This window comes from Folsomia candida, unplaced genomic scaffold, assembly GCF_002217175.1.
Source record: "Folsomia candida strain VU population unplaced genomic scaffold, ASM221717v1 Fcan01_Sc014, whole genome shotgun sequence".
NCBI classification, from domain to species: Eukaryota; Metazoa; Arthropoda; class Collembola; order Entomobryomorpha; family Isotomidae; genus Folsomia; species Folsomia candida.
Window position 1 is genome coordinate 422470 of NW_019091206.1, and position 25735 is coordinate 448204.

General features: G+C 35.5%; 2 protein-coding genes across 3 annotated transcripts; one reads left to right on the top strand and one right to left on the bottom strand.

Moving 5' to 3' along the window:
- Positions 1-7084: 7084 nt before the first annotated feature.
- LOC110855996 lies at positions 7085-10365 on the top strand. The gene is made up of 6 exons (XM_022104437.2): positions 7085-7309; positions 7445-7482; positions 7757-9084; positions 9177-9364; positions 9460-9720; positions 9795-10365. The coding sequence occupies exons 3-6, from the start codon at positions 7794-7796 to the stop codon at positions 10077-10079; spliced, it is 2025 nt and encodes a 674-aa protein (XP_021960129.2). The 5' UTR covers positions 7085-7309; positions 7445-7482; positions 7757-7793; the 3' UTR covers positions 10080-10365.
- An 11154-nt stretch (positions 10366-21519) lies between these two features.
- On the bottom strand, positions 21520-24143 carry LOC118437548. 2 transcript variants are annotated; one of them, XM_035856670.1, is made up of 5 exons: positions 24097-24143; positions 23657-23732; positions 22335-23592; positions 22128-22264; positions 21520-21879 (listed from the first exon to the last, which is right to left on the bottom strand). In XM_035856670.1, the coding sequence occupies exons 3-5, from the start codon at positions 23515-23517 to the stop codon at positions 21805-21807; spliced, it is 1395 nt and encodes a 464-aa protein (XP_035712563.1). In that variant the 5' UTR covers positions 23518-23592; positions 23657-23732; positions 24097-24143; the 3' UTR covers positions 21520-21804. The 2 variants fall into 2 exon arrangements, with proteins under 2 accessions (XP_035712563.1, XP_035712564.1); XM_035856671.1 differs by lacking the exon at positions 24097-24143 and adding an exon at positions 23986-24040.
- Positions 24144-25735: the final 1592 nt, after the last annotated feature.

Consider the following 25735-nt stretch of genomic DNA (forward strand, 5'->3'; position numbering starts at 1 on the left):
GTACACTTAGATATTTAACTGTCACGTACAAGTTCTATCAAAGGGACGTATTTATTTTTAAAAAAATCATGGGACGTCATTTTGGTCTTTTTTAGAAATTGTACGACGGTATGTATTTAGATTTAATACATGCCACGAGATTATTACTGATGTAAATTTTGTAAATTTTGAATTAGTTGTTCCATTGTAATGCACGTACCTTTGCCTTGAAGGAAAAAAACTTGCTGAGAAACAAATACATAACACAAGCGAGGGAATGTTTGTTTGAATTACATGTTTACATTAATGTCGGGTCACGTAGGCCACTCACATAAATACAATTTAGATTGTTATATAACCTCATGATCTCGTCCTCGGTTTGGTTTACTTGGGGTCAGTTTACAAATTGTGTACGTGCAGATATGCAGGTATCAATTTACGTAATATATTAATTTCCGCGAAACATGTCCACTTGTATATGAAATAAATATATTGCTGCCGTGCGTTATGTATTTACTGGAGAAACCGTATAGCCATAACCGGATCGGGAACGGAGGAGGATGAACGGGAATATGTAGACTCGCCATCCCCAACTTTTGCTAACATCATTAATATGTCATGTTGCCTAATGGAAAGTATATCAAGCGATTGTATAGCGCTCAGTGCTCCGAGCGAAACGAAATTGCAACGAAATTATCGTATTTTCGTTTCGAAAGCAAATGTGATTTTAATTCGACTTGTCGAAACGAAATCTCACCCCATCAAAACGAATAGAAACGAAATACTAAATAGTTAATTTCGTTTCGGTTCGTATATAAATAAGTTTGATGTAACGAAACGAAACGAGATATTTCGACAACTATTTAAGGGGTCGTATGTACATGAATGATATTTTCGTTTTAGGGGCGATCGACAAGCAACCTTTCTGTTATAGAGACTGCATATCCACAAACAGTGTTATGGGTGACATAAACACGGCTCCCAACTTTTCATATTTTCTTAGAAAATCCATAATCTAACAAACTTTTTTCATGGATGATTTCTAGAAAACAAATATCGTTTGAAGATGGTTCTCATAGCTCAAACATTGTTCGTGGATGAGCCATTTGATCCAAAAATTGTTAGTGAATCGCTCCTACATAAAAGGCTAAGCATGATTAATTTACCACCCTGGAAATATTTCTTTTCGTTTCGTCGAAATTCGAAACTTTCGATTCGAAACCATTTCGCGTCTGATTTTACATAACAATTTTCCAGCTTGAATAAATGCCGACGTCGTACATACCAATATTCTTATAAATTCCTCCCTGTATTACATATGCACAGGATTGGCTAGTGAATAAACTTCCCTATCAGAAGGAGAACAGTGCTCTCTTTCCGTCATAATTCTGTTTAAACTTTTAAATTTTTTAAGCTCAATGAAGAATAAGCAGAAATGGTGGACCCAATAACACTCGCAGAAATAACAATGAATAAATTATGATGACAAGATTTCTCAAAAGCATGCACGCCTTTGCTCTGAATGGGAATACGGGATACGTCCCATTGGAATATGTCATAGTCTCATTTTCATTGATACCAAACCTATATAAATATCACACCTTTTCAAATATCGTCAAGTCAAATACTTAACCCCAGGGAAACAGAGAGCATTCAAAAGGAAACATGTTATCTGAAAAGGCATTGAGTTTTTACCATACGATGCTACGGTTTGGGTGTCTCACACACATTGTCCGTAAGGCCAAAATATTTTTTAAACTATATTTTGTAATGTTTTTTTTTAATTTGTACCCACGTTTTTTCCAGCTTATGGTTGGGACATAGAAAAAAGACGTCTCGTAAGAGCATCTCGGATTGGTAAAGGGATTCACTACATCCATTTCACGTACATAACATGCTTAATGATTTTCTCTTCTGTCCGTTTGGCGAATTCTATTTTTCGGCCAAACTGGGAAATTGCGCTGTTTGGAAAAATCGTAAATGCCGTGATGGCTGGGGCATTTACCTTTACTTTTATTCTACTTTGGCAGTACGTGTTTCTGGGGTAGGATGGAATAAGTAATTATTTTTATATTTACCCGCCAACCGTCCCAATAACCATTACATTATACTTTACAGCGATGAAATGATGGCATTTACAAATACCTTACTGGAAAAACTGGAGCAGCCACCTCCTACCGAACTAAGCGTGAGGGAGGTCGTTAAAACCAAATCTAGTTTATCCCGCCAAGTGCTAATTGCCGTGATTCACTTTACTATCAATCCCATCGCGCATGCCATCGTGGTTCCTGCCGCCCCCTGCACGCAGAACTATCTCAGCTCGCTTTTTCATGACTGCGGATATGTTGGAGATCATAACTTTATGCCACTGATTTACGATATTCCTTGGTTTTTTTGTGAATGGTATGGCGTAACTATAAACCTCTACACGTGGTCGTTCAACTAGGCCATTATTTTTCTTGGTTTGGCCGGAACCATGCAGGAGTTGCGGGTGGCAAGGTAAATAATTTAAATTAGAGATTAAATAGATTAATAATTAATTAATTAATTAATTAGTAATTAATTATAGATTATATTTCACAAATTTACTCTAGAACAAAAATCAAGTCCCAACGAGACGGGGCAATTGCACACTACCGCCAAGTCCAGCTCATGACAAGTTTGCTGAACAGTGTGGCTGGATTTTATTTGCGGTCATTTCCATCCCTACTGTTCATTGTGCTGGCACTTTTACTATATGGCTGTATTCTTCTCTGGGCTGATGATATCATTGCGAATCTCATATTTCCCGCGTGCGGGGCACGATGCGCCTTTGAGTCGATGACCCCATTAGCCATGGCGGGTCGGGTGAATGATGAGAGCAAAGCGTTAAAACGAGAATGGAAGCAATGGAGGGGTGAGCCTTGGGTTGAGTCTTTTAAACGGTCTTGCCCCAACATCACATGTGCGGCGGGATCTATGTACACGTTTGAGAGCACGATCATCATCGTGAGTCTGGATAATTTGAACCAGCTCACTTGCAATCTTCTGATAGCATTTCAGTAATTCATGTTGCAATCTGCGACATGAAATATACCATGTGTGGAACTACTCAAATATTTTGCTTTTTTTTGAATGCCCGATTGCTTTTTTTTTGCTAGAAAGACTACTTATAACTTAGGACTTCTACATATAGATCGGATATTTTGCGTACTCCGTACTTCGAGTACTCCGTACTCCGGCAAATCTCGCGTACTCCGTACCCAGGAGTACGGAGTACGTAATCCGGAAGCCGGAGTACTCCGACCTATGCTTCTACCAGTTTGCTCGTAGGTTTGCAAAATTTATTTATTTTTTCAACATTTGCGTAAATTGCGAGGATGTAGCTAGGTAATGAAAAATATCTGGTTAAGAAGTACATATATACTTAAAAAAAAACCTACCGTTTTAAATCTCATCTCAAAATTTCACTTCAATCATATCATCTCTTATCTTCATCAAGTTAGTCTGCCAACCAAAGGAAAGGAAGCCTTTCCTTTTGCCTTCCTGATTCCTATATCGTATACCATGAAAAGAAGGGAATCGTTTCCCTACCACTACTCACCCAGTCCCAAAAACTCCCCCCAACCCTCCACCCAACCCTCCTACCCCCCGTTCCTTACTTCGCCAAGATAACCAGCCTGGCCCCCCTACCTTGCATAACAGACTTATAGACCTTCCCCTTCCTCTAATTGGCACCAAATAATGTTTTTTTTTGTTTTCACTTTCTCCACTTTCACTTCCGTTTCAGACAACTTCCGTAACAGAGTGAATCTCTGAATTATAATATAGCTAAGGTTGTTAATATTATAAGACTGATTTTAAAATAGACGCATTGTAGTGTAGATTCTACACTATAGAATTCTTACCCATGAGAGCGTTAAACTGTGACAGTTTTTATTTTCTTTTACATTGTACTCTAAAAATAGCTATCGAGTTAAGGGTTAACAAACGGCTTAAAAGTTGTTCCAAATGGCCTGTAACGATTAGAAAAATGGATGCATGGAGAATGAGAAGCTATTCCTGTCGGCAAGAAGGATTATGAAGGTTTGCTTTAAAAATACTGACAGAAAGGGTCATTGACGGATGCGGATATTTAATAATGCACTTTCTGCATAATTTCCAGATCGTGTGTCCTTTTATAAGGCAGTGGGAAGTAGAGTCAAATACAATATGTAACAAATTAATATGCATTATTTGCGCGTAAATCAGAAATTAATTGTAATTATGTACGTTATGCAGAACAATGTAGAAGACAATTTATTTTTGCTTGGTTTCTCCATTGTTTCAGGCCAAACCAACACAGATTTGATTTTAGCTTATAGCCAAAGCTGCGTATTAATCTCACCCCAACTTTAAACGTAATAATCCGACCCATGCAACCCGCTTCACCACCTAATTGACTACATTGCACAGACCCATCATGTACATATACACATTTCGACATAAGCAGTATGGAACTTGAATTATCATGCAGCACCAAAGTCCGCATTTACGTGACATATTCTTCAGCAAAGTCTTACCCAGAGGTTTTCCGTAATATTTAAAAATAGAAGGAACCGGACAGACTTAAATAGAAGGTGGTCCGAACCCTTTTCTTGGTCCTTTTACATATATATGCCTAAACTCATGGTCTTCTGTCAAGGCAAACCAATCCAAGTTTTAGAAACACCATTTACTTCTTGTAATTATATCGACTCGAAGACATTTCACTGCTTTTTGTTTTAAAAATACTGTTTCCAAAATAGTTAAACCAAATTCGATAAGGACTACAATAACACAAACCTTTACGTATAATTAGAATAGAGTTGAAAAACATAATACTAATCGTTCAAGTTACTAAAGATACAAATCTGGATTTTAAGAGATATCAGGGCACCCCAAATTGTTAAACCGGACAAGGTTTACCCCATACATTGCACGCATTTAGATTGTCATCAAAATGTCTGAAAATTCTACTGTTTCAAATTCAAAAGCGTGGTTTGAATGTCCAACCTGCTCTAAAACCTTCAAACTCAAAGCCAATCTTGTCACGCACACCTTCATTCATGGCGGAGGTATTGCCACCAAGTGTGAGGTATGTACGAGATAAATCCCTTCACTCATTTATAGTGGAAAACAAATAATATCCAATTCCTTAAAAATATATGTATCTTTAAAGTTATGGACTTTTATGAAACTTATTTGAACCGTCCGCAGATTTGCATGAAAACATTTAAGAATCATCTTCGTCGCAACGCACATTGGCGAATAATGCATTCCGGGCGACCCAAATATCCTTGCGATAACTGTGATCGGAAGTTTCTTACACGAGAGAATTTAAAAAAACATGCGCAGACAGTTCATACAAAGACGGAGAGACGACCTCGTCTCCCCTGCGAGTTTCCAGGTTGTGCCAAAACCTATCTGAACAAGGTATCCGTAATGAAGCATTTCCGTGCGGAACACGCCAAAGTGCCCGACCGATATGGTTGCACTCTATGCGGAAAGGAATTCAAAGCTCGGGGTGACTTGAGATTACACATCAGTAGCCACACAACAAAGAAAACTAACAAGTGTGAAACTTGTGGCAGAAGTTTTACTCAACTTTGTTCCTTACGAGTGCACGAGGTAATTCTTACCTGAAAAAATAAACAAATGGAAAAAAATAATAATTGATTACCTAATTGCTTTATTAGGAAACTCATCAGGAGAAATCCTTGCGGACAGTCTTCCCATGTAAACTTTGTCCTCGTAGCTTCACGGCTCAATCGAGTTTTCTTTATCACACAAAAGCTTATCATGAAAACAGGAAATATTCTTGTAAGCTGTGTGACAACAAATTGTCCACAATGCAATCTTTGAAACATCACATGATATCGAAACACTCAACAAATACAGAACTTCGTCATTCTTGTAACCAATGCGGGTACAAGGCTAGAGTAAAGGGAAACCTAACACGCCACGTAAGCCGGATGCACGAAGGGGTCAAAAAACACGAGTGCTATTTCTGTGGCTGTAAATTTTACGACTTTGCTAATTTAGTTAACCACTGCCGTCGAAAACATACCTTGGAGACGTTTTCGCGGAAGATACCAAATTAGCCTTGTGTCACGGAAAACTTGCCAAGGGTATAATTTACAGTAGTGGTTGGCGACTATTTATGTACATCATTTCGCACTATTTGCATGAATTTAATGGCCCTTATCAAATATAATTTCCGTCAAATTAGCTGATTTTCTTCATCACCTTTATAATTATTTAGCGTAAAATTAAAAAAAATAAAAGTGTTTAAATTTATCTTAATATATTTCTTACATTTTGTTTTACATTAGAACATTATCAAATTATCTTTACATGTCGAGGGAGCAAATCAATTGTCAATTCCATAAATTTTAAAAAGTGCGGCAAACTTCAAATAAATATTAGCAATAAAACTTACGTTTTTAGTGTAATTGTTATTGTCAGAAATGCCAATAAAAGAGGGAAATTAAGGCACTTTTTTCAGTCGATTTCTATTTTTTTCAACGTTTAAGGCAAACATTCAGTCCATCGTAAGGCATAGTTAGTAAGGCTTGGTTTCAGTCAAATAAGGCATCCATTAAATACCACCCAATCCAACATAACCATTTCTTCTCCCTACCGGTCTGAAATTCGCGATCCCTCCCACAATTTCCCAGTTCAGAGTGTATTGGCCTTTACCGCCACGAATACGACCTGATAATGAACTAACTGGCTCAAAATTGAGTAGATTTGCAGCAAGTAATACTTGAACGAATCGAATTTGCAAGGTGTTAATTCGGAAAATGCATCCTCGTGCTTAGGAGTTTTTTAATTTTACTAACATTTATATGCGTCTAGTTATAAAAATTTGGTTTTTGATTTTTCCTGAAAAATTTATAACGAGCGAAGCGGAAATTGATTATAGATCATGATGTATTTAGTATATATAGGTGATATGCATTTACTTACGAAATTTCAAGTGTCTGGGATGAAATTTAAAATTTCACATAACATATTGCAAAACGTATGTACCAACCCGTGCGCACGTCCCCCTGCGCCTCGAGGCAGTTGAAACAGAGTTTCTGGCCTGATCATAATACCCACTTGATATTTCTCCACAGCTGATGCTCAATTTCTAATCAGATTTTATTCACATACAAATATACGTACAAAATAAAGTTTTGTGTGAGCCCAACAAATTTTGGAAATATTTAAAATCTCAGCATTAACAGTTTAAAGTGAAATAAATATCCATTTATATGTCCACAAGTTTAAAAGTATATATTCCATACATATTCCACCACCAGGAGTAGCAAATCTCACTTGTTTTGTAAGTTTCTTGTACATAATACCCACCAATTATTTCCATCTCTATATACTTCCGTATGTATGTATATATCCCGTATTTTTTTTACATTAGTCTAATGATTTTAAGGTAAATTTTATGTAAATTTTGTTTGAGCAGGTCTAACAAATATTATACAGCAGCATATATACTAATTGGTAAGTTAATAATATTTTTGTTGTATACATCTCACGTTATAAATCCTTGCTTGACAAAATATTCATGTCCATCTGTTTTTACAATCTTAATCGCTTAGTCCATAGATTAAGCATTGTTTGACTAAATAGTTATGTTGGTTAGGTTAAGGTTTTTCTACCAGGTTCCACTTGGTAATGTATATAATTTTTAATTTTCCAAAAGATTTTTATGTACAGAAATACATAACTTAGTTATGCCCAGCAACCAATATTTAACATTTAAATATCTGCACAGATCCTGCAGCGCCTATTGCTTCATCCCGTTCTGCAAAATGGACCCCTTCTCCAACCAAACTGAAACCCCCGCGAAACCTCAAGACAGCAATTCTGCCTTACGCGACTTCATAATCCAACTTAATTTTAAACAACCATTAATATTTTCCGTCCACCCATTCGCCCAGCAAATCAAGCGCTGGAGGCCCTCGTTCCTAATTGAATGCATGGATGCAGAGAAATGCAAACATTGTCCATCCTGTATTAAAAAAGTATCCCCGAAAATAACCGAAGTCAATGATAGGAATACATTTACTAAGATGATTAACCATTTAGTCGACCAACCCATATTCGCCGTGGATCTTGAACATCACGACGGACACTCATACTCTGGAATAACCTGTCTAATTCAAATTTCCACTAACACCCACAACTTTCTCATTGATCCGTTCAACCTTATTGAGGAAATTAAGTCCGAGTTGAAGGATGTTATGCAATGTGAAAACCACATAAAGATAATGCATGGGTGCTTCAACGATTTAAAATGGATGCAGAGAGACTACAACATTTTTCCATGGCCGGTGGTTGACACCCAGCTGATTTACCGAGCCCTCACTAGAGGCAGTGGAAATCAATCAGAGGCAAATACGTCCCTTGTAAATTTGATCAAGAAATATTTCCCTCGTGAAAAATTTGAGAAGTCGGTTGAACTGACGTTATCGGATTTTCGAATTCGTCCAGTGCCTGATAATCTAAAGAAATACGCAATACAAGACACTTTATACTTGTCAGGAATACTTTACCAGATGAGGCAAGATTTTTTGACTAATACACAATTTGAAGATGCACTAATCAATTGTGTACAAGAGGTGGGAAGGAAGGCTCTCTACGCGGGAAAAACATACCCTACCGCGCAACAAGAAATGGAATTCCGTATCACCCGTAACCAAGATATGGTCAGAGCGCTCCATGCCTGGAGACATGATTTGGCCTGTTTGAAAGATGAAAATCCCAATACACTTTTGCCTACGGCGAATCTAATTGTTTTATCAAGGTTGGACCTAACTGACCTGGGGGATGGGTCGGATTTGGGAAAAATGTATGAATTGGTTCCTGTCAAAAGTAGGGAACTACTATCTCAAGAGAATTTGTACATGATGAAGACAATTTTAAAAACATCGCGCTATGAACCACTCTCGGGAAGAATTATATCATGCCGGGTATGCAACTTGGATACTATTACCGTTGACGGGGATGAAGATTGGACTACGTTTTCTGGGAAAGAATTAAACATAAGTTGGACACCAGGAATACGATTTGGCAGAAATAATGGTGATATTTACATACTATGTATGCAAATATGTAAATTATCTAAATTAAAACTATTAAGTTCTGCTAAATTTGCTTATCTAAACCTGATTTTTATATTTATATGTATGTAGCCATGGATAAATTAATGTGGGACATGAACACCTTCTCGCATAGCGTGACTAGAAAAATTGGATTGTTTGCATTCACTGTGAAAGATATGGAACATTTTACACATGAAATTTGCAGTTTTATGAAAGCCCTAGAAAGGAAAATAGTATGCACCGTGTGTCACACACCGATTGCAATCCATACCAAAATGGTAACTATATATGTACACATATTTTTGACACATTTGTATGTATGCATTCAATTAATTACATATTTCTTGGCAAAATTTGTCTTATACTTTTCCAGGAGCTCGTTTTCGATATGGATAATAACAAATCTGCCAATGCGAGATTATGTTGCAAATCCTGCCTACCCAAACTGCATTTTTCGTCCGGCAACCATAAAAAATTCCAGCTCGGACACACCATCTTGCAAGAATTTGATACCTTCACCACAAAAATGAGCAAACAACCGAATTGCAAACAACGTCTCACAGCAATTTCAAAGATGCTAATAAATTGCGAAATGGAATTTATGTGTCAATATTGCTTCTGTCATTTGGAAAATGTACGTAATTTGCCTAAAGGATTATCTTTCCTAAGATTATGGAAATATTTAATTGGTAATTATGGTTCTTTTAGACAATGCTAGTGAATCGTGAATCGGGTTGGAAATCATGTTGTGACGGATGCGATGTGTTGTATATGAAAACGTATGAAAATCGAGGGTCCATTCGTTTTGCAAAGATGGACGAAATTGTTTCTCTATTTGTGAAGATATTGGAGAATTTATTAAACTATTTGACTCGAAATAAAGTTCCAGTAGGGTTCGACCACTGTTCCATGCGGGATGAGATAATGGAGAACGGAAATATTAGAACCCCATACTTAAAAGAGGAAGGAAGAAAGTGTAAGCGTTTCTCATAGGAAAAATTGTTAAATCGTATGTTATACTACATGCAAACAAATACACGCGAGAGGTTAGGACACTGATCACATGTATGTAAATAAAAAAAGATTAATTATATAATTTATATAAGTTATTAGTTGTATAATTTATGCATGTATGTAAATATGTAGATATGTATATGAGAGACATAAGTATGTTACACATATCTTTATCTTTAGGCAAGCAGCAATCAATTGATATCTGAATTGTGTTTTCGGACACTATTTTTGTAGAAAGCAAATAAATCGTATGTGTGTAAATGTACAACATTTCGTTTTCTTGATTTTTTACAAATTTTCATTTGTGATTGCAAGATTGACGAAAATAAGTCTGTCTTCAGATGTGGATTGCAAACTCAACATGGAGCTGCAGGATTGCAGAAGAAAAAAAAAATCGAAAACAAATCAACGAAATCGTTCCTATTAATAATAGACGATTTTAGTTTAATTTTTTCATCAAAAACCTAACTTGTTAGCGTCAAACATATTTTTTTTATGCTAAAAAAAGTCATGAGCACTACCTTTACTTTACTTTACATACACAAATAATACAGCATGGGACACAAAAATTTCGAATTAATTAGAATTTTTCTTGGCATAAGAAATAAAACGATAGTTATTTTAGTTGTGCATAAATTAAATAGTTTTTTATTAAAGGTCATCATTTAAATACGGAGTTTATACAAGTACATATTTAGATATAGTGAAAATATAAATAAAGTTAACCTTTACCTACGACATAAAATCATTATTTGCCACCGAGGTAAATGTACATATTTAAATGTATCAAACATTTCGGAAAATTACGGATGTCATCGATGTATGTAAACAAAGAAAACTTGTAATCGTTTTAAAAAAAAACAGAAAATATTTAATTCTATTTGGCTACTATTTACGTTCGTCCAACATATATCTTCACATTGTCTAGAACTCCTTTTCATGAAAACTATTACTATTTATTAGGGAACTTCTTTACACAAACCCATTTTTAGCCACGTATGTAATAATTAACTTTATCCTGGATCCGTGCGTTTCCCAACTTACATCTTCCACTGTTGATTTTAATGGTGTACATAAGAGATACTCTGACATTGGTTAAATTGCCATTGAACTGTAATTCTGAAGTGCACAATTAGTTTATTTACCTAAATAAAACAAATATAACAAAATATCATGTATGTAATAGTTAAAATAATATCCATTTTATGTACCTTGAGTAAAATAGTGTGTTTCCAGAAATTCGCGTATTAATATTTTTCGTCATTATGCATAAGCTTACCAACGGTTAGCCATTACCATTAAATGCGTCCATTGTTTTGTGTCCGCGTAGACAAACAAACACTCTAAATAATCCAAAATATGGGTTATTACCCATTGAAACTTTATTTGGCACTACATATGTACTTCCATTGGAATAAATTTGAAATTTGAGTGCCTGTAAATTTGTGTGTTTAAATTCAGTAATGGATATCATTGGACTACGAATTTTATGAATAAAATCCAGCCAATTTTATACATACAGCTGGCTAAAATTTTCACCTGGGTGACCTTTGTAACTGATCATTTTAGGAAATATAAATAATTTCTTAAGCCGTTGGTCGCGCCGAACATTTGTCTCGGCGGCGCGCCGATGGAATTTCTCGGCGACAGCGGCGTCAAAATTCGCGTCGGCGCCGGTGTCGCGTCGGCGCCGGTGTCGCGCCGGCGTCAAATCGGCGGCGTGGGGCTCTGGTCTGTATTTATGCTACATAAGACAAGGGGCGTGACGATAATTTTGTTTTACTGGTAAATATGTAAGTTTAGTGGATCTATTTAGACAAACATTGAAAATTAATAGGTTGTGGGAATATAAAGCAAATAGGAAATAAAGATAAGTAGCTGTTACAAGGTAAGCTACATGTGTTTTACGACATTGATGTTCATTCATATCATTAATTTAATGATATTTGGAATTATTATGAAATACGTTTAGAAGCACAATATTCACGAAAAGAAGGCGTTAAATTTAAGTGCATTTGTAAGGGAGTTTGCTTATGTCATTTATGCATAAGCAAATACACTAGTATTCATAATAAACCTTGCAATGCAGCATTCATTACAATTCCTTACGCACTACCCGTTAAATTAACTGGTTTTTATACACATTGAGTAGTGGTGTTTTATATGCTCTGTACAAGTACATATGCGTAAGTAATAAACGGAATGACTTTGTTTATATGGAAAGTGTGCGCATTGTTACCAACCGGTTCGATTTTTCCGGATTGAATGTAAATACGAGCTTCTAGTCAAGTCAAGTCAAGTCATCCTTTATTCAAGTGTATGTAAATAGATGTCAGTTAAAAAAACTGGTTTGAAATCTATGACACAAATGGGTTATAAGATTCCTTACTGCACCAACCAGTCTTAAAATTTTATTACCCCGACAAATATTTACATAGATTTGTGGCTTACAGGGGCACACAAGAATTTGAACTTGTTTATGTATGAGTCGTATAAAAATCTCGAATTTAATTAATCCACAATCCTGATGGACTCTCAGTAGCCCATCAACTTTGATTGGGTGACGACGTTGGGTACTAAACATTCACACTCATAATATACATTCACATACGAATAAGTTGGCATAACACCGTTCAAGATTTTGTGGAATGATGAAATTAAAATTTATAGTAAGTTCGCAGTGACATATTTTATTGTAAATTTACCTGATTGAAGCTAAATTCTTCCAGTTTCGTAACACAATTGGACTAATATTTGTCCTCGGATTGTATAATGTCTGGCCTACAGTTTCCTCCAAACGAACAACGAACGAGATACTTGAACGTATTTTGAAAACATAGGAAGAAATACCAAGACATCGTCACGACATTTGGACGACTGAGTTTCAGAACTTCTCTGAAACTGGGAAAGTAGGCATTTTTGTATACTTGTGGCGCTCGATGTCGCCAAAGCCTATGATAAGGCCTGTAAAGACGTATTAATGCATAAGATAAATTGGTATGGTGTAAAATCTAAATTAATTTACTCTCTCTTAGAAAATAGGATGCAATTTGTGGTTACGTCGTGCAGAAATTGTACAAAAATATCTCAAACTCTCCACACTAACCTAGGTTTTGCTCAGGGCCTATGTGTCAGTTGTATTCTATTTCTAATCATGATGAACGACCTTCCACTACATGTAAAAAATGTATCATGTTTGCGGATGACAGTGGTGTGCTAATTACAGGTCCCATTGAACATGTTGCCATTGTAATAAGTAATTTAGAAGATGATCTCAACAGTGCAATTACGTGGATGGAAGCGAACAGGCAGGAACTCAATGTAAAAAAGTGTGAATTCATTATATTCGCCCCGTCTTATCAAAAATCATTTGTAGCTGATATTGTGGTGAAAATTAAGGGTATTCCTATTAAAAGGGTTACATGCACGAAGTTATTAGGGGTACTAATTGATGAAGACCTAAAATTCAATTCACATTGTGCAAAGGTTGTAAAAAGTTGTAATGCAGCGTTGTGGTCTCTAAATCCGTTAAAATTTGTACTTAATTATAATAACAAGAAAATCGTTATACAAGCTCTAGAACTTAGGAAACAAGTAGGTCTAAGGTACTTGCATGCCAAATTTGACCGTCGCACGTGACATAGTCGCTGAGAAAAAGCTGTACAGTACCATAGCTGAAAGAGTGACACAATTATAACCTGCATCCGAGCATTATAAATACTTTGGTTGAAACCGTCTCCCGAAATTCGGATCCGTTCTAAAGTTATCTAATGCAGACGACAGCCATGAAATATTTCATACAAGGTGTATGATCTTTGCTCGTTTCATGAGACAAGCAAGCGTTTTCACAAAAAATAACATATACGCAAGCATACACTGTAAAAAGTCTGGTAGAGTCATATATAAACTACACGACAGTAATGATTTTGGTAAATATTCAATATGAGTAGATAGAAACTAAATACTGCGCAACGTCTAGCGTATTTACCAAAAGTACACCGAGCAATAATGATTTCATTACCAAGCTCTGTAGAGTCATATATAGACACCGAACGATAATGAATCGTTTTTACTCATTACCACATTTCCTACAGTGTTGATGGTAAAAAACAGCACTTTACTTTACTCTGCATACACAAATAATACACCATGAGACACAAAAATTTCGAATTAATTAGAATTTTTCTTGGCATAAGAAATGAAACGATAGTTGTTTTTAGTTGTACATAGATTAAATAGTTTTTTTATTAAAGGTCATTATTTAAATACGGAGTTTATACAAGTACATATTTACATATAGTGAAAATATAAATAAAGTTAACCTTTACCTACGACATAAAATCATTATTTGCCACCGAGGTAAATGTACATATTTAAATGTATCAAACATTTCGGAAAATTACGGATGTCATCGATGTATGTAAACAAAGAAAACTTGTAATCGTTTTAAAAAAAAACAGAAAATATTTAATTCTATTTGGCTACTATTTACGTTCGTCCAACATATATCTTCACATTGTTTAGGACTCCTTTTCATGAAAACTATTACTATTTATTAGGGAACTTCTTTACACATACCCATTTTTAGCCAGGTATGTATGTAATAATTAACTTTATACTTGATCCGTACGTTTCCCAACTTACGTCTTCCACCGTTGAGTTTAATGGTTTACACAAGAAATACTATGACATTGGTTAAATTTTCATTCAAATGTAATTCTGAAGTGCACAATTAGTTTATTTACCTAAATAAAACAAGTATAACTGCCTTGTCAAAATATCAGGTACGTAGTAGTTAAAATAATATCCATTTTATTTACCTTGAGTTAAATTATGTGTTTTAAGAAATTCTCGTATTAATATTTTTCGTCATTCATTATGCATTTGTACTACAAGCTTACCAATGGTTAGCTTACCATTAAATGGGTCCATTGTGTTGTGTCCGCATAGACAAACAAACACTCTAAATAATCCATAATATTGTGTGTTTGAGTTATTATCCATTGAAACTTTGTTTTACACTATATATGTACTTTTATTGGAATAAATTTGTAATTTAAGTGCCTGAAAATTTGTGTGTTTAAATTCAGTAATGGATATGATTGGACTACGAACTTAGGAATACGATGTTTGTCGAATGTGAGATCCCAGTTAGAAATAGGATTTATAGCGCCAAGTATAAAAACGAGGAGAGTATGGCTGGGGCTTAGTGATTTTAGAATTCTATCAGGGGTAGAAACCTAGTAAGACTTGGAATTGTTATTGTAGTCTAAATTATATCCGCAAATTGGGCAAACTTACTGGAGACACTTTCCGTGGGAAGTAAATATGAAAGAGAGTTCGTTCGAGTTCTAATCTTTGAAGAATTTGTACGAGACGGGAGCACTTTTAGTGTGTTATCGTAATTCTAATTGTAAACTAATTATGTAATTCGTTGTAAATTGTTGATTGGCTTAAAGTATTAGTGTGTCTTAATAAAGCGATACTAAAGAAAAGGTCCTGGTATTGCAAAATAACACGTTTATTTAAAAGTTCCTCGGTTAGAGCGCAAATAAATAATATCTGTAAAGATTGGTCTTCATATCTTAATGTTCATTCCAGGAGTCCAAGTTCAAAACAAACAAACTTATCCACAATTACGCACAAAGTTAACCCTGGATTCAAACTCAGATAAACTTAATGACAAAAATCTACAACAAATATACACATATTATCTGAAGAACCTCACAACCGGTCGTCATTGACGAAGCACATATTGGACAAGCTAAAACCGTTGACTTTAAAAAAAGTTTCTAAAATGTTGACAACTCGAACACTAACTAGGGACCCTTCCGAGGTGCCGGTCGAGTCCAGGGTTCCCACCTATACCAAAATATGCACAAGACATGACTTTTTTGGTGAACTGAAAGAATTTCCGTGTAAAATTCACTTTTCGTCAAGTTGTGACGATATTTGTGACGAGCGGTTGACCATCGAGTGCAATGGGGAGAGATCGACTCCGCTCATCCTCTTCGTTTGTTTACACTGCCCTGCTGACGAAAAAATCCATCTTTAAAATCCCACCAATTTTTTTTGTCTACTTTTATCAAAAACTGATTGTTTTCACCAGATTTTCTCAAAATTTCAAAATTTTCTTACAATTTCAAAAATTTTTCAAAATTTTTCAAAATTTCATAATTTTTAAGTTTTTGTAAAATTCCGAAAAAAAATCTGACTTTTTTAAAATTTTGAGAAAATTTTGAAATTTTGAGAAAATTTTGAAATTTTGAAAAAATTTTGAAATTTTGAAAAAATTTTGAAATTTTGAAAAAATTTTGAAATTTTGAGAAAATTTTGAAATTTTGAAAAAATTTTAAAATTTTGAAAAAATTTTGAAATTTTGAAAAAATTTTGAAATTTTGAGAAAATTTTGAAATTTTGAAAAAATTTTAAAATTTTGAGAAAATCTGGTGAAAACAATCAGTTTTTGATAAAAGTAGACAAAAAAAATTGGTGGGATTTTAAAGATGGATTTTTTCGTCAGCAGGGCAGTGTAAACAAACAAAGAGGATGAGCGGAGTCGATCTCTCCCCATTGCACTCGATGGTCAACCGCTCGTCACAAACATCGTCACAACTTGACGAAAAGTGAATTTTACACGGAAATTCTTTCAGTTCACGGCCGAAGTCATGTATTGTGCATATTTTGGTATAGGTGGGAACCCTGGACTCGACCGGCACCTCGGAAGGGTCCCCAGTAAGTATTGTTCAAATCTACTCCACCTTCATAACCAACATATTTGGAGGCACTCCATTCTCTTGGAATGCTAAGAAGCAGCTTCTCTACGTAAATACTGATACGTCCGGTATTAACATGGCCTCTTACTTTCTAAACTACGCGCATGCCGTGGGGTACATGGCGTACTTGTCTTGGCGGGCTTACCATGTCTTAATGGACCCAGGAAAAACCTCAATCCTCGAAATCTTATGGCTACTCAACTGGATTAACTGCTACACTTGACCGTAACGACGTTCAACGGGTCGATCAACTTGTTTCGCAAGATGTCCTCAGAGAATGAAAAGACACCTCGAATGGTTACAATTATTTGTTCTTTGAACATTATTGAACTCTATTTTCTGATCGCGCTCTTTATGATTGGTCAAATCGCGCTGGCGGCAACTCTGATGTTCGCCGTGGTTCCGGGAATGATCCAGTACGTGTATTCCGTCGTGGAGCGAAAGTATAGTGTAGGTTTGCAGGCGTTTGTGGGATTCATCATTTTTGAGGGATATTCGAAATTGTCGATGACATGTGTGAAGGGCATGGTGTGTTTTAATGTGCTAATGGGAACTCTTGGAAGTAATTTTTGGTTGCGGTTTAACATAGGGTATGCACTGGATGGGATGGCAGGGGTTAACATATAAGTACATAATGTACAATACATTATCAAATATATCTAACATATCATCGTATATACTAATTCCGAAAAGAGCTAAGAGCGGTGGATGCTTAACTCAGAAAAGAGCGAAATGACTTTTATGCTTAATTCAGGAAAGAGTTAAGTTCTTCTTATGTTATTCTTATGCATTTTAGCTCTTTTCTGAATTAAACATAAAAGTCAATTAGGCATCGACCGCAGTTAGCTCTTTTTTGAATTAGTACATACGATACGCTCTCTTTATTATGGTTCCTTTCAGATCTACAAGATTGTCCTGCTCTAGCAAAATCCGAAACTTTCGTCGCCTCGATATCCTCCTGAGAAATGTGAACGATTCATTTACATACTTTCTTCTCTCGGTTATCTTACTTTGTTGGATTCCTTGCACAATGGCGTCGATTAATGGATTCGCATCAATTCGGTTTCGCCCCGTGTTGACTATTTTTCAATACTTGCCGTTCGTTGGACTCTTCCTTAATGGGATTTTGCTAATTGCAATAATCCTGACACCCTGCGCGGGTGTGTATGAAGAGTCCAAGAACCTAAAAGCTGCCCTAATGAGGCAGACATGTCAAGGCGGCGATAGACAGATCAAACTCCTTCGGAGGGAAGTCCTTACTCTGAAACCGTTCGGTATTCGCTATGGAACTGTTCGAGTTGCGAAAAGGATTGATATTTTGCTCTCGTACACTTTTATTGCTGATTATATTTTCACCTTGTTGCTTACCTTTCCGGAATAAGAAAAAGCACGGTAGGGTAAGCGTTATTAAATATTTTTAGAATTTATGAAGGTAAAAATTATATGTATAATGATACAAACGGTGTGATTTAGAATTTAGTTTTGTATTTATAACGTAGGGATTATTGTGTGTAATTATTGTATTCAGTTGGCCACCGCCGTAATTCAGTCTAGTCTGTGTGTATGCTACATAAGAAAACGGGCGTGACGATGACTTTGTTTTACTTGTAAATATGAAAGTTTAGTGGATCTATTTAGACAAACATTGAAAATTAATAGGTTGTGGGAATATAAAGCAAATAAGAAATAAAGATAAGTAGCTGTTACATAATATGCATGTAATTATTAGCCATTTTATTTACAATTTGGTTCCGAGAAACTATTTATGTACCCCTTTTTAACAGTTGCTAAAAAAGTTGGTATTGATTTTGCCGTTGATTGCCGTTTGTACATTTAGTACCCAATTAATTGTCTGTCAACCTATTTATATGGTCGAGGTTTTTAATTTAGGAATTTTTACTTGAAATACTGATGTGCATAATAGTTTTGAAATGTGTGCACATACGTGTCGGACATTGTAACTATGATTAAAGCTAATATCGTTAACACTAACACACCTCCAGCTGGATCATATAAGCATTTGTGTATATGTATGATACTTTAATTTAAAAGATAACCATGGTAATTATTTTATAATAAATACTATTTTATCCATATTTTTTCATAGTTGGTTTCCTTGTTTTCCAAGAACCTTGTCCAACATGCGAATATTTCGCCTCCCTTCCTTCACCAGAATTAGTGACATGGTCTGGTTCAAGCAAAAATTCTGAATTACCAACGGTGTCCCACTGTTCGATCCAAATGAAATTCGATCCAAATTTGATCTTGAGCAATCCACATGATTTCAACTGCTTGCGAATCCCGGATCGTTTCCCATACTTTAAACTTGTCCTGTCCAAGTTTCTCAGAGATTTGAGAGACGAATTAAAAACCCATGACTCCAATGTAAAGATCATCATATTGTTTAAAACTGCGTCCATCAGAATCATGGGGAATATTAGAAAGACCGGCATCGTAATTTCGTTATGCATCGTGATACTGACATATTGTACAACAATTTGTAATAGTGGGACACCGATTACCATGACGACATTTTCCATGAGGCGTTTTTTTTTCAATCAGTTGAATCATGCGGTATCTTGAGACACATGATTCACTTGCAGTGAGTGAAGCAGATTCCAATATTTTTCTAAGTATAAAAAATAATTATATTTTCAATCAGAATTGTTTTTCAGCTTATAGCATGCTTGCAAATGTGTGTATATATTTATATGACAGATTTTATGTATTTATGCCGAAATTTAAAACCAGATGTATGTTCTGGTTTTCGAAAAGTGTTTATGGTACCTAATTATTTGGAAATGTTTTTCAGCCTAATAAGGACTTTACCTTTCATGCATTTGAAAGTAAATCAAAAGCGAGCTGATTCCGGCAAAGAGATTGTATACAATTGGTGCCGTTCCTATTAGAAGAAACATAGGCAGAGAGATATATGTTTCCAATAAGGGGACTAGTACGATCAGTCCATTCCACCGGATTTCTGAACAGCGTTTCGTCATGGAGTGGATGAACGGTGGATCGCAAGGATCAAGTAGTATCAGGCCCAACACTGCCATCGGGATTATGTAGTAGTTGTGTTTCAACAAGTGAAAAAATACGATCATTGCTTTCGCTTGTAAGGAAGCTTCCGGTTTGTCTCCGTCTTTGATAAAATTCATAATTTATAAAATATGTACATGTAGATTTTTAAAGTTTAGACCTTCCAATATTTTGGACTCGAAATCCAAGCATGTATTAATCATTTGTATTTGAGCCTTGTCTTACTCATAGTTCCGGCACGAGCCGATTATTAGAAAGTACATGATACAGAAGACGAATCCCTGAAATTTTCTGGCAAGCGGTATTGCTCCGAAATGTAGGTGACCGGATACTGCGAGTGTGTATAAAAGCATGACAAGAAGAAGTAATTTGAACCTCTTTCCTCCTCCGGAACTGTTAACGGGAATGAATCGTTGCTTTCTTAGGTCGAATTTGAATGAGTAATATGGAAATAATTTTTGACATCGGTCATAGTGTTGTTGCCCGAAGGAAATGAATTGCGTTGAATACATTTTAAACAAATTTTAAATATAACTGATTAATGGTTATGTGTAGAAATTTGAAATTTGTGGTTATATATTGAAAAGAGTTTAATTGATTGAACGAAACGAATGGAATAAATTTTCAGCGACCAAAATGATTGTCACAAATATAACAAAAAATGTCACGCAGAGCGTGTAATGATTATAATTTTTTCAACACTAACAAATCGGATGGAGGTTTACATATGTATGTATGTGCATGTTTATTTTTAATATTTCTCCAATGTTGTACATACATACAAGCACCAACATGAAAAATGTATGTATGTAGAGAGGTAAAACTTTACTTTTCTTCTCACATTTCTTAGCGTGTAATGAAGTCACTTTGTTGTTTTGCTCTTTTCATAATCAGATTCAAGATCAAATTATATCGGCATGCGACTATGGGTTCCACACGCTGAACCTGATTACAGGAATCCCTCGAACCAGATTAACGCGGACGTAAATATTTGATCCAGCAGATTTTATCAAATCACGCAGCCATTGAATGGAATGAAATATGGAAGTTCTATCCATAATTGTGAAAGCGAAATGTGGAATTATCTACATAAATATGTAGGGTAATGGATCATTTGAATGGATATGCTGACTATTTTGTGGCAAAAGCATTTAGAATTTAATTATTATTTATTGAAAGATTCGTACTAAGATTATACTTAAATGCGTCACTCATCCGTTTCCCGCTTTAACAATTAATTTACTTTACATCTGTAATACCACACAACAATGTTTGAAACCTGCTATTCTTACGCCATTATACAAAGAGGAAAATTTCAAGAACATGCCCGTAGAATTGATAGTTATGTATGTGTGTACATCATAGTTATTCGTTTATTGCAAGCTATGTGAGCGTGGTATTTAGATATGTAATAGCGTAGAGTTCTGGTAAGATTTATCACGGCTAAATATCAGTTTGTGGAGAAATAATGACTTTTAAAGCCCTTTATTTATCAATGTACTTCAGCATGTGCAAATTTTAGAAAAATCGGGTCATGATTTTCCAAAATTCGGCTACCACTTTTATTATTCTTAAAATTATGATTATGAACCTTATACCCTGTACATAAATATATATGTATGTATGGGAAGACTATGTCCTAAAATAACTGGTAGGAGCTAAGTCTTCTCTATATTTTTGGCTGATGATGATCTCTTTGTCGTTGAAATTGTCGTCAAAATTGATGCCCAAATTATTTGAATTATACACTTTACTATGGTAACTCTGGTAAGCATTGTTATACATATATTTTTATTGTTGGTGTAAGTATTTTAGGAAAATTGGTAAAACCAGGAAACAATCCAATCAAATGTAAGAAATTAGTCACTGTCGACAGAAATGAAATTGAACTATTCCATCTTCGTTACGGAGATTTTATTCGATTCAACGAGAGGTCTCATGATTTGCATTGCTTCCAAGCCAAACTGTAAATAATATACACAAACATCGTTAAAAATACATCGTTCAGGTTCGTTTGTCTATGTATGTACGTATTCACATATTCTTCCTTTATCTAAGATTGAGTCCATGCAGAAATTAAGACTTCCGAGAAACTACAGTACTTTCGGTCTAATTGGGGTAATGTGAATGCAAAGTAATGACTGAAAGTCGCGTAGTTTGACATAATTTTCAATTTCGGGCTCAAGTTTGGATGAAGGGCAGTAGAACTTACATAAACATTGAGAAGAGCGACGTGATCCATCGCATCAAACGCCATGAGGAGCTGGTTAAAAAGATCAATCTCGTCCATCGTTGGCCCGTATGTCACGAGATACGTACCGTACGTCTCGACGTGCAATGTCTTTAACCCTGCAGTGTAATTTGGCTTAAAAATATATACCAAAATTGTCTAAATTGCGACCCTTATTTTTTCACTCACCCTCGCACGACTGCAGTAACTCGAAGAAGGGTTTGATAAAGTCCACAATTTTCCGGGGATATATGGGATGTGTCAGAGTCAAGTGGTTTAACCTCTTAAAACTTCCACACGACTTGAGAAAGTCGCCGAACTCGTTGTCACACACATGCTCGCAGAATTCGCGACATGTTTCTAACTGCAATCTCCCCAAGTTTGGAAATGTTTTCGCCAATTCTTCCAAAACTGCTGGATCGTGTAGTTCAATTAGCCCCAAATTCTTTACATGTGCCAAAATTTTATTCGTATGGAAAAGATTTTGTAGAATTTCATCGACCCATATATTGGTTGTTCCAAAAACCAGGGTGCGTAGGTTCGACAAATCTCCGATATCTTTAAAGTGATCGTCACAGTGAAAAATATCGGTAATTTCATTCCGGATGACCTCTAATTTCGACATGTTTCTCGGCAATTGGAACCCGGGGGGGTTAGGCGCCCTGAAATTGTGACTTCTCATTTCGCCCTTGTCGACAAAACTCAGTTTGACCAGCTGGTCACACACTTGGTTCATCATTCTTGAGAAATGTGAATGGTCGATATTAACTTGAAAAACATCGCCTGGTTGGAGTTCGATTGTGAGGGATTTGATACACTTGGAATTTGCCAAATCTGGATAAACTTTCCACGGTAGGGTGAGCTCCCTTAAATTGGGGGAGGCGTTGATAACCTGGCGAGTAAAATTGGTCACAAACTGGGTCACGTGATTCGACCTGACCGAAAACAAAGTCAAATTTGGTTTCTGAGGGAGCTCCTCTTGCAGAAATTCCTCGTAGTTCTCAGATCCAAATACTTTGATTTGGGAGAGCCAAATAATTTGACTCTCCCAATCGGGAGAGTCAAATTGGCAAAGTAGTCGTAACTTTGTCAAATTTAGGCATGAGTTTTTCAAGGCGAGTAGCACAGAATGAAGTGGGGTTTCGGAATGGATAGAAATTTCCAAAATTTGCACACTGTTGGTAAATTTGGCACAAACGGGGTTAAGTTTCGAAGAATATAAGGGAGACGAGGGAGTATCAGCCGAAATGCAGATTCGTTTCGCTAGACGGTGATCTATTGTGGAAATCATGTCCAAAAATTTGAAGACGTCGTTTCCCGTCCTGACGGTGAGATCGAAAAAAAGTCTCGAATTTTGAAGGGAGAGAACCATTTCATTCCAAAATTGGGATACGAGTCGTGCAGTTTTCAACGAGGCGGAGTTCTGTTTGAGAATTTCCGTTAAAATCTGGGAAATTTTGAGAAAAATATTTAGAGCTCAAATATTTAGAGGCTTAGGTATGATAATGTACATATTTGTGTTGCAATTGGATTATTTAGTGCAAGGTTTTCCGCATTTCGAGCAGTTTCCATTTCGCCGAAGGAACGCTATTGTAAAACAAATGGGCAAATGTTAGTTTTTTGTAAGTATTTAGTACTGTGTTCCTAAAGTAAATTGTATTTTAGAAAAAAAACTTGACGATGAAATTCCATCCCATACAATTACAAATACGCACACATAGAAGTTTACTGTATGAATTTAACTGCAGAAATGTTATTGAGAATTTAACAAGTACCAAAATGCAGATAGTTTTTACGAACTTTGCGAACATTACAATAAATAATTTGCTGAATTACCAACCTTAGTTAAATAAAGTCGTAATTGAGCAATATTTAGATTAATTTAATTTGATTTAAAAAACTGGCTGGAGATATTTATGTACATAAATATTTGTAAAATATTAATTTTTACTTGGTTCCTAGAATTTATCCTGCCGAATAGGCCTGTAGCTCAGTAAGGTTTAGTCTGTTACATTTCCAGGAAGGTTGGACTTATTAGGGCCAAGGGCACAGCATATTTCTGGGGACTCGTGCGTGTCGTGCGTAAAGTTCGTTGTTTATTTGGTGTGAATTCCTTTAAAATACAATTGCATAGATTGCATATGTAGTTATGTTCACATTTAGCTCTGATTTATAAATTATTGTGGTCAAGATGTAAAAAATGACGTGCTGTATGTACGGACCATTGATGCATTCAGCTCAGCAAGAACTTTCTCTTTCTTTATGAACGTCTAATATTGACTAATATTTACTTTGTTCCTTTACTACAAGTATAGAAGGAAATGAAATGTGTACAAATTCATGCAAGTCATCAGTCGCATAATCTGCCGATGGTATAAATATGTTGACTTACAACTCTTCCCTTGATGCATTAATGGGCGTATTTACATGTCTCGTGGTTATTAATTGGGGAGAACGCGTTCAAAATTTGGGTATAGTGTATCTTATTGCCTCCGGGATTACACGCGTTATTTATACACACAACATGTATATGTGCAGATTTAATTAACAGATATTCAAAAAAACACACATGTGCCTAGCATTGTCACAATATCAAATTAAGAAACGAGAACGAATTTGTAATAAATTGAGTCATGGGCCTATTTTAGACATAGATTTTTGGTTAAAATGGAGATTTAATTCCATTTGTTACAAATTCGTTACCTACCGTACCTTTATGTACATATACACATGTATCAATATCTAGCATTAAGAATCTACTACACTCTATCACGCTAATCCTCTGTAAAACAAATTTGGTTAAAGTTGCAACTTTTCTGTTCTACATATACTAAATTAATATTGAATTTTACGGATGAAATTAGTCAATTAGTTTGTAATAATTAGTGGACAAAAATATTAAGCAAAAAAATGGCTCAAAATTGGCTCGCGGCTAAACGTAATCCGGGATTAAAATTAATCACAATACTTAATCCAAACATATGACCCAACTTGCTTAATCCCATTCTAGTCCCGGATTTAAGTTAATCCTTAATGCCGAAATTAAAAAGAATAGTCCTTAATTTCAATCCTGACATCATTAATCCGCCAGTCTCTGCAAAAAAATGTATGACGACGGCGAATATTTTAACCCCATGTAATCCAAATTCTATACAACAAATATTTTCTTCCAGCAAATTGTGTACTCCGTGGTTTATTAAGAAGGCACAACGAGAAGGGTTAAACTACATAATTGTCACATTCTAACAAATGAAGGACAAAAACAAGTTTGTTGTTAGGCTTATGTAACCCACATGGGCAGGTTGCGTAGCAAGTAAATATATGCACATGCATAAATGTGTTGTATGTAAGATTGCAGTACATTTGGGTCCACAATATGACAAAGGTCCAGGCTGTATTAATATAAACAATTGATTTGAACACACCCGAATAAGCGGCGTGAGGGTTCTTAATCCCCAAGGTTTTTGACACATTTTATCTTATTTAGAATTCAAATGTCATAAATGATTTATGAAAGGTTACAATATTTATATTTGTCTTGCAAAATTTTGTATCTGTGTGTGCCACACACATACAAAATTTTTTCGCCC

Bases quoted from the DNA above. Each gene is read 5' to 3' on its own strand.
- LOC110855996 (XM_022104437.2), top strand. From the start codon at position 7,794: ATGGACCCCTTCTCCAACCAAACTGAAACCCCCGCGAAACCTCAAGAC. The intron at 9,365-9,459 runs GTAACTATATAT...ATACTTTTCCAG, and splicing joins TTGCAATCCATACCAAAATG to GAGCTCGTTTTCGATATGGA. The intron at 9,721-9,794 runs GTACGTAATTTG...TGGTTCTTTTAG, and splicing joins GCTTCTGTCATTTGGAAAAT to ACAATGCTAGTGAATCGTGA.
- LOC118437548 (XM_035856670.1), bottom strand. From the start codon at position 23,517: ATGGTTCTCTCCCTTCAAAATTCGAGACTTTTTTTCGATCTCACCGTC. The intron at 22,265-22,334 runs GTGAGTGAAAAA...ATTACACTGCAG, and splicing joins GTTACTGCAGTCGTGCGAGG to GGTTAAAGACATTGCACGTC. The intron at 21,880-22,127 runs GTAAGTTCTACT...TATTATTTACAG, and splicing joins TCGCTCTTCTCAATGTTTAT to TTTGGCTTGGAAGCAATGCA.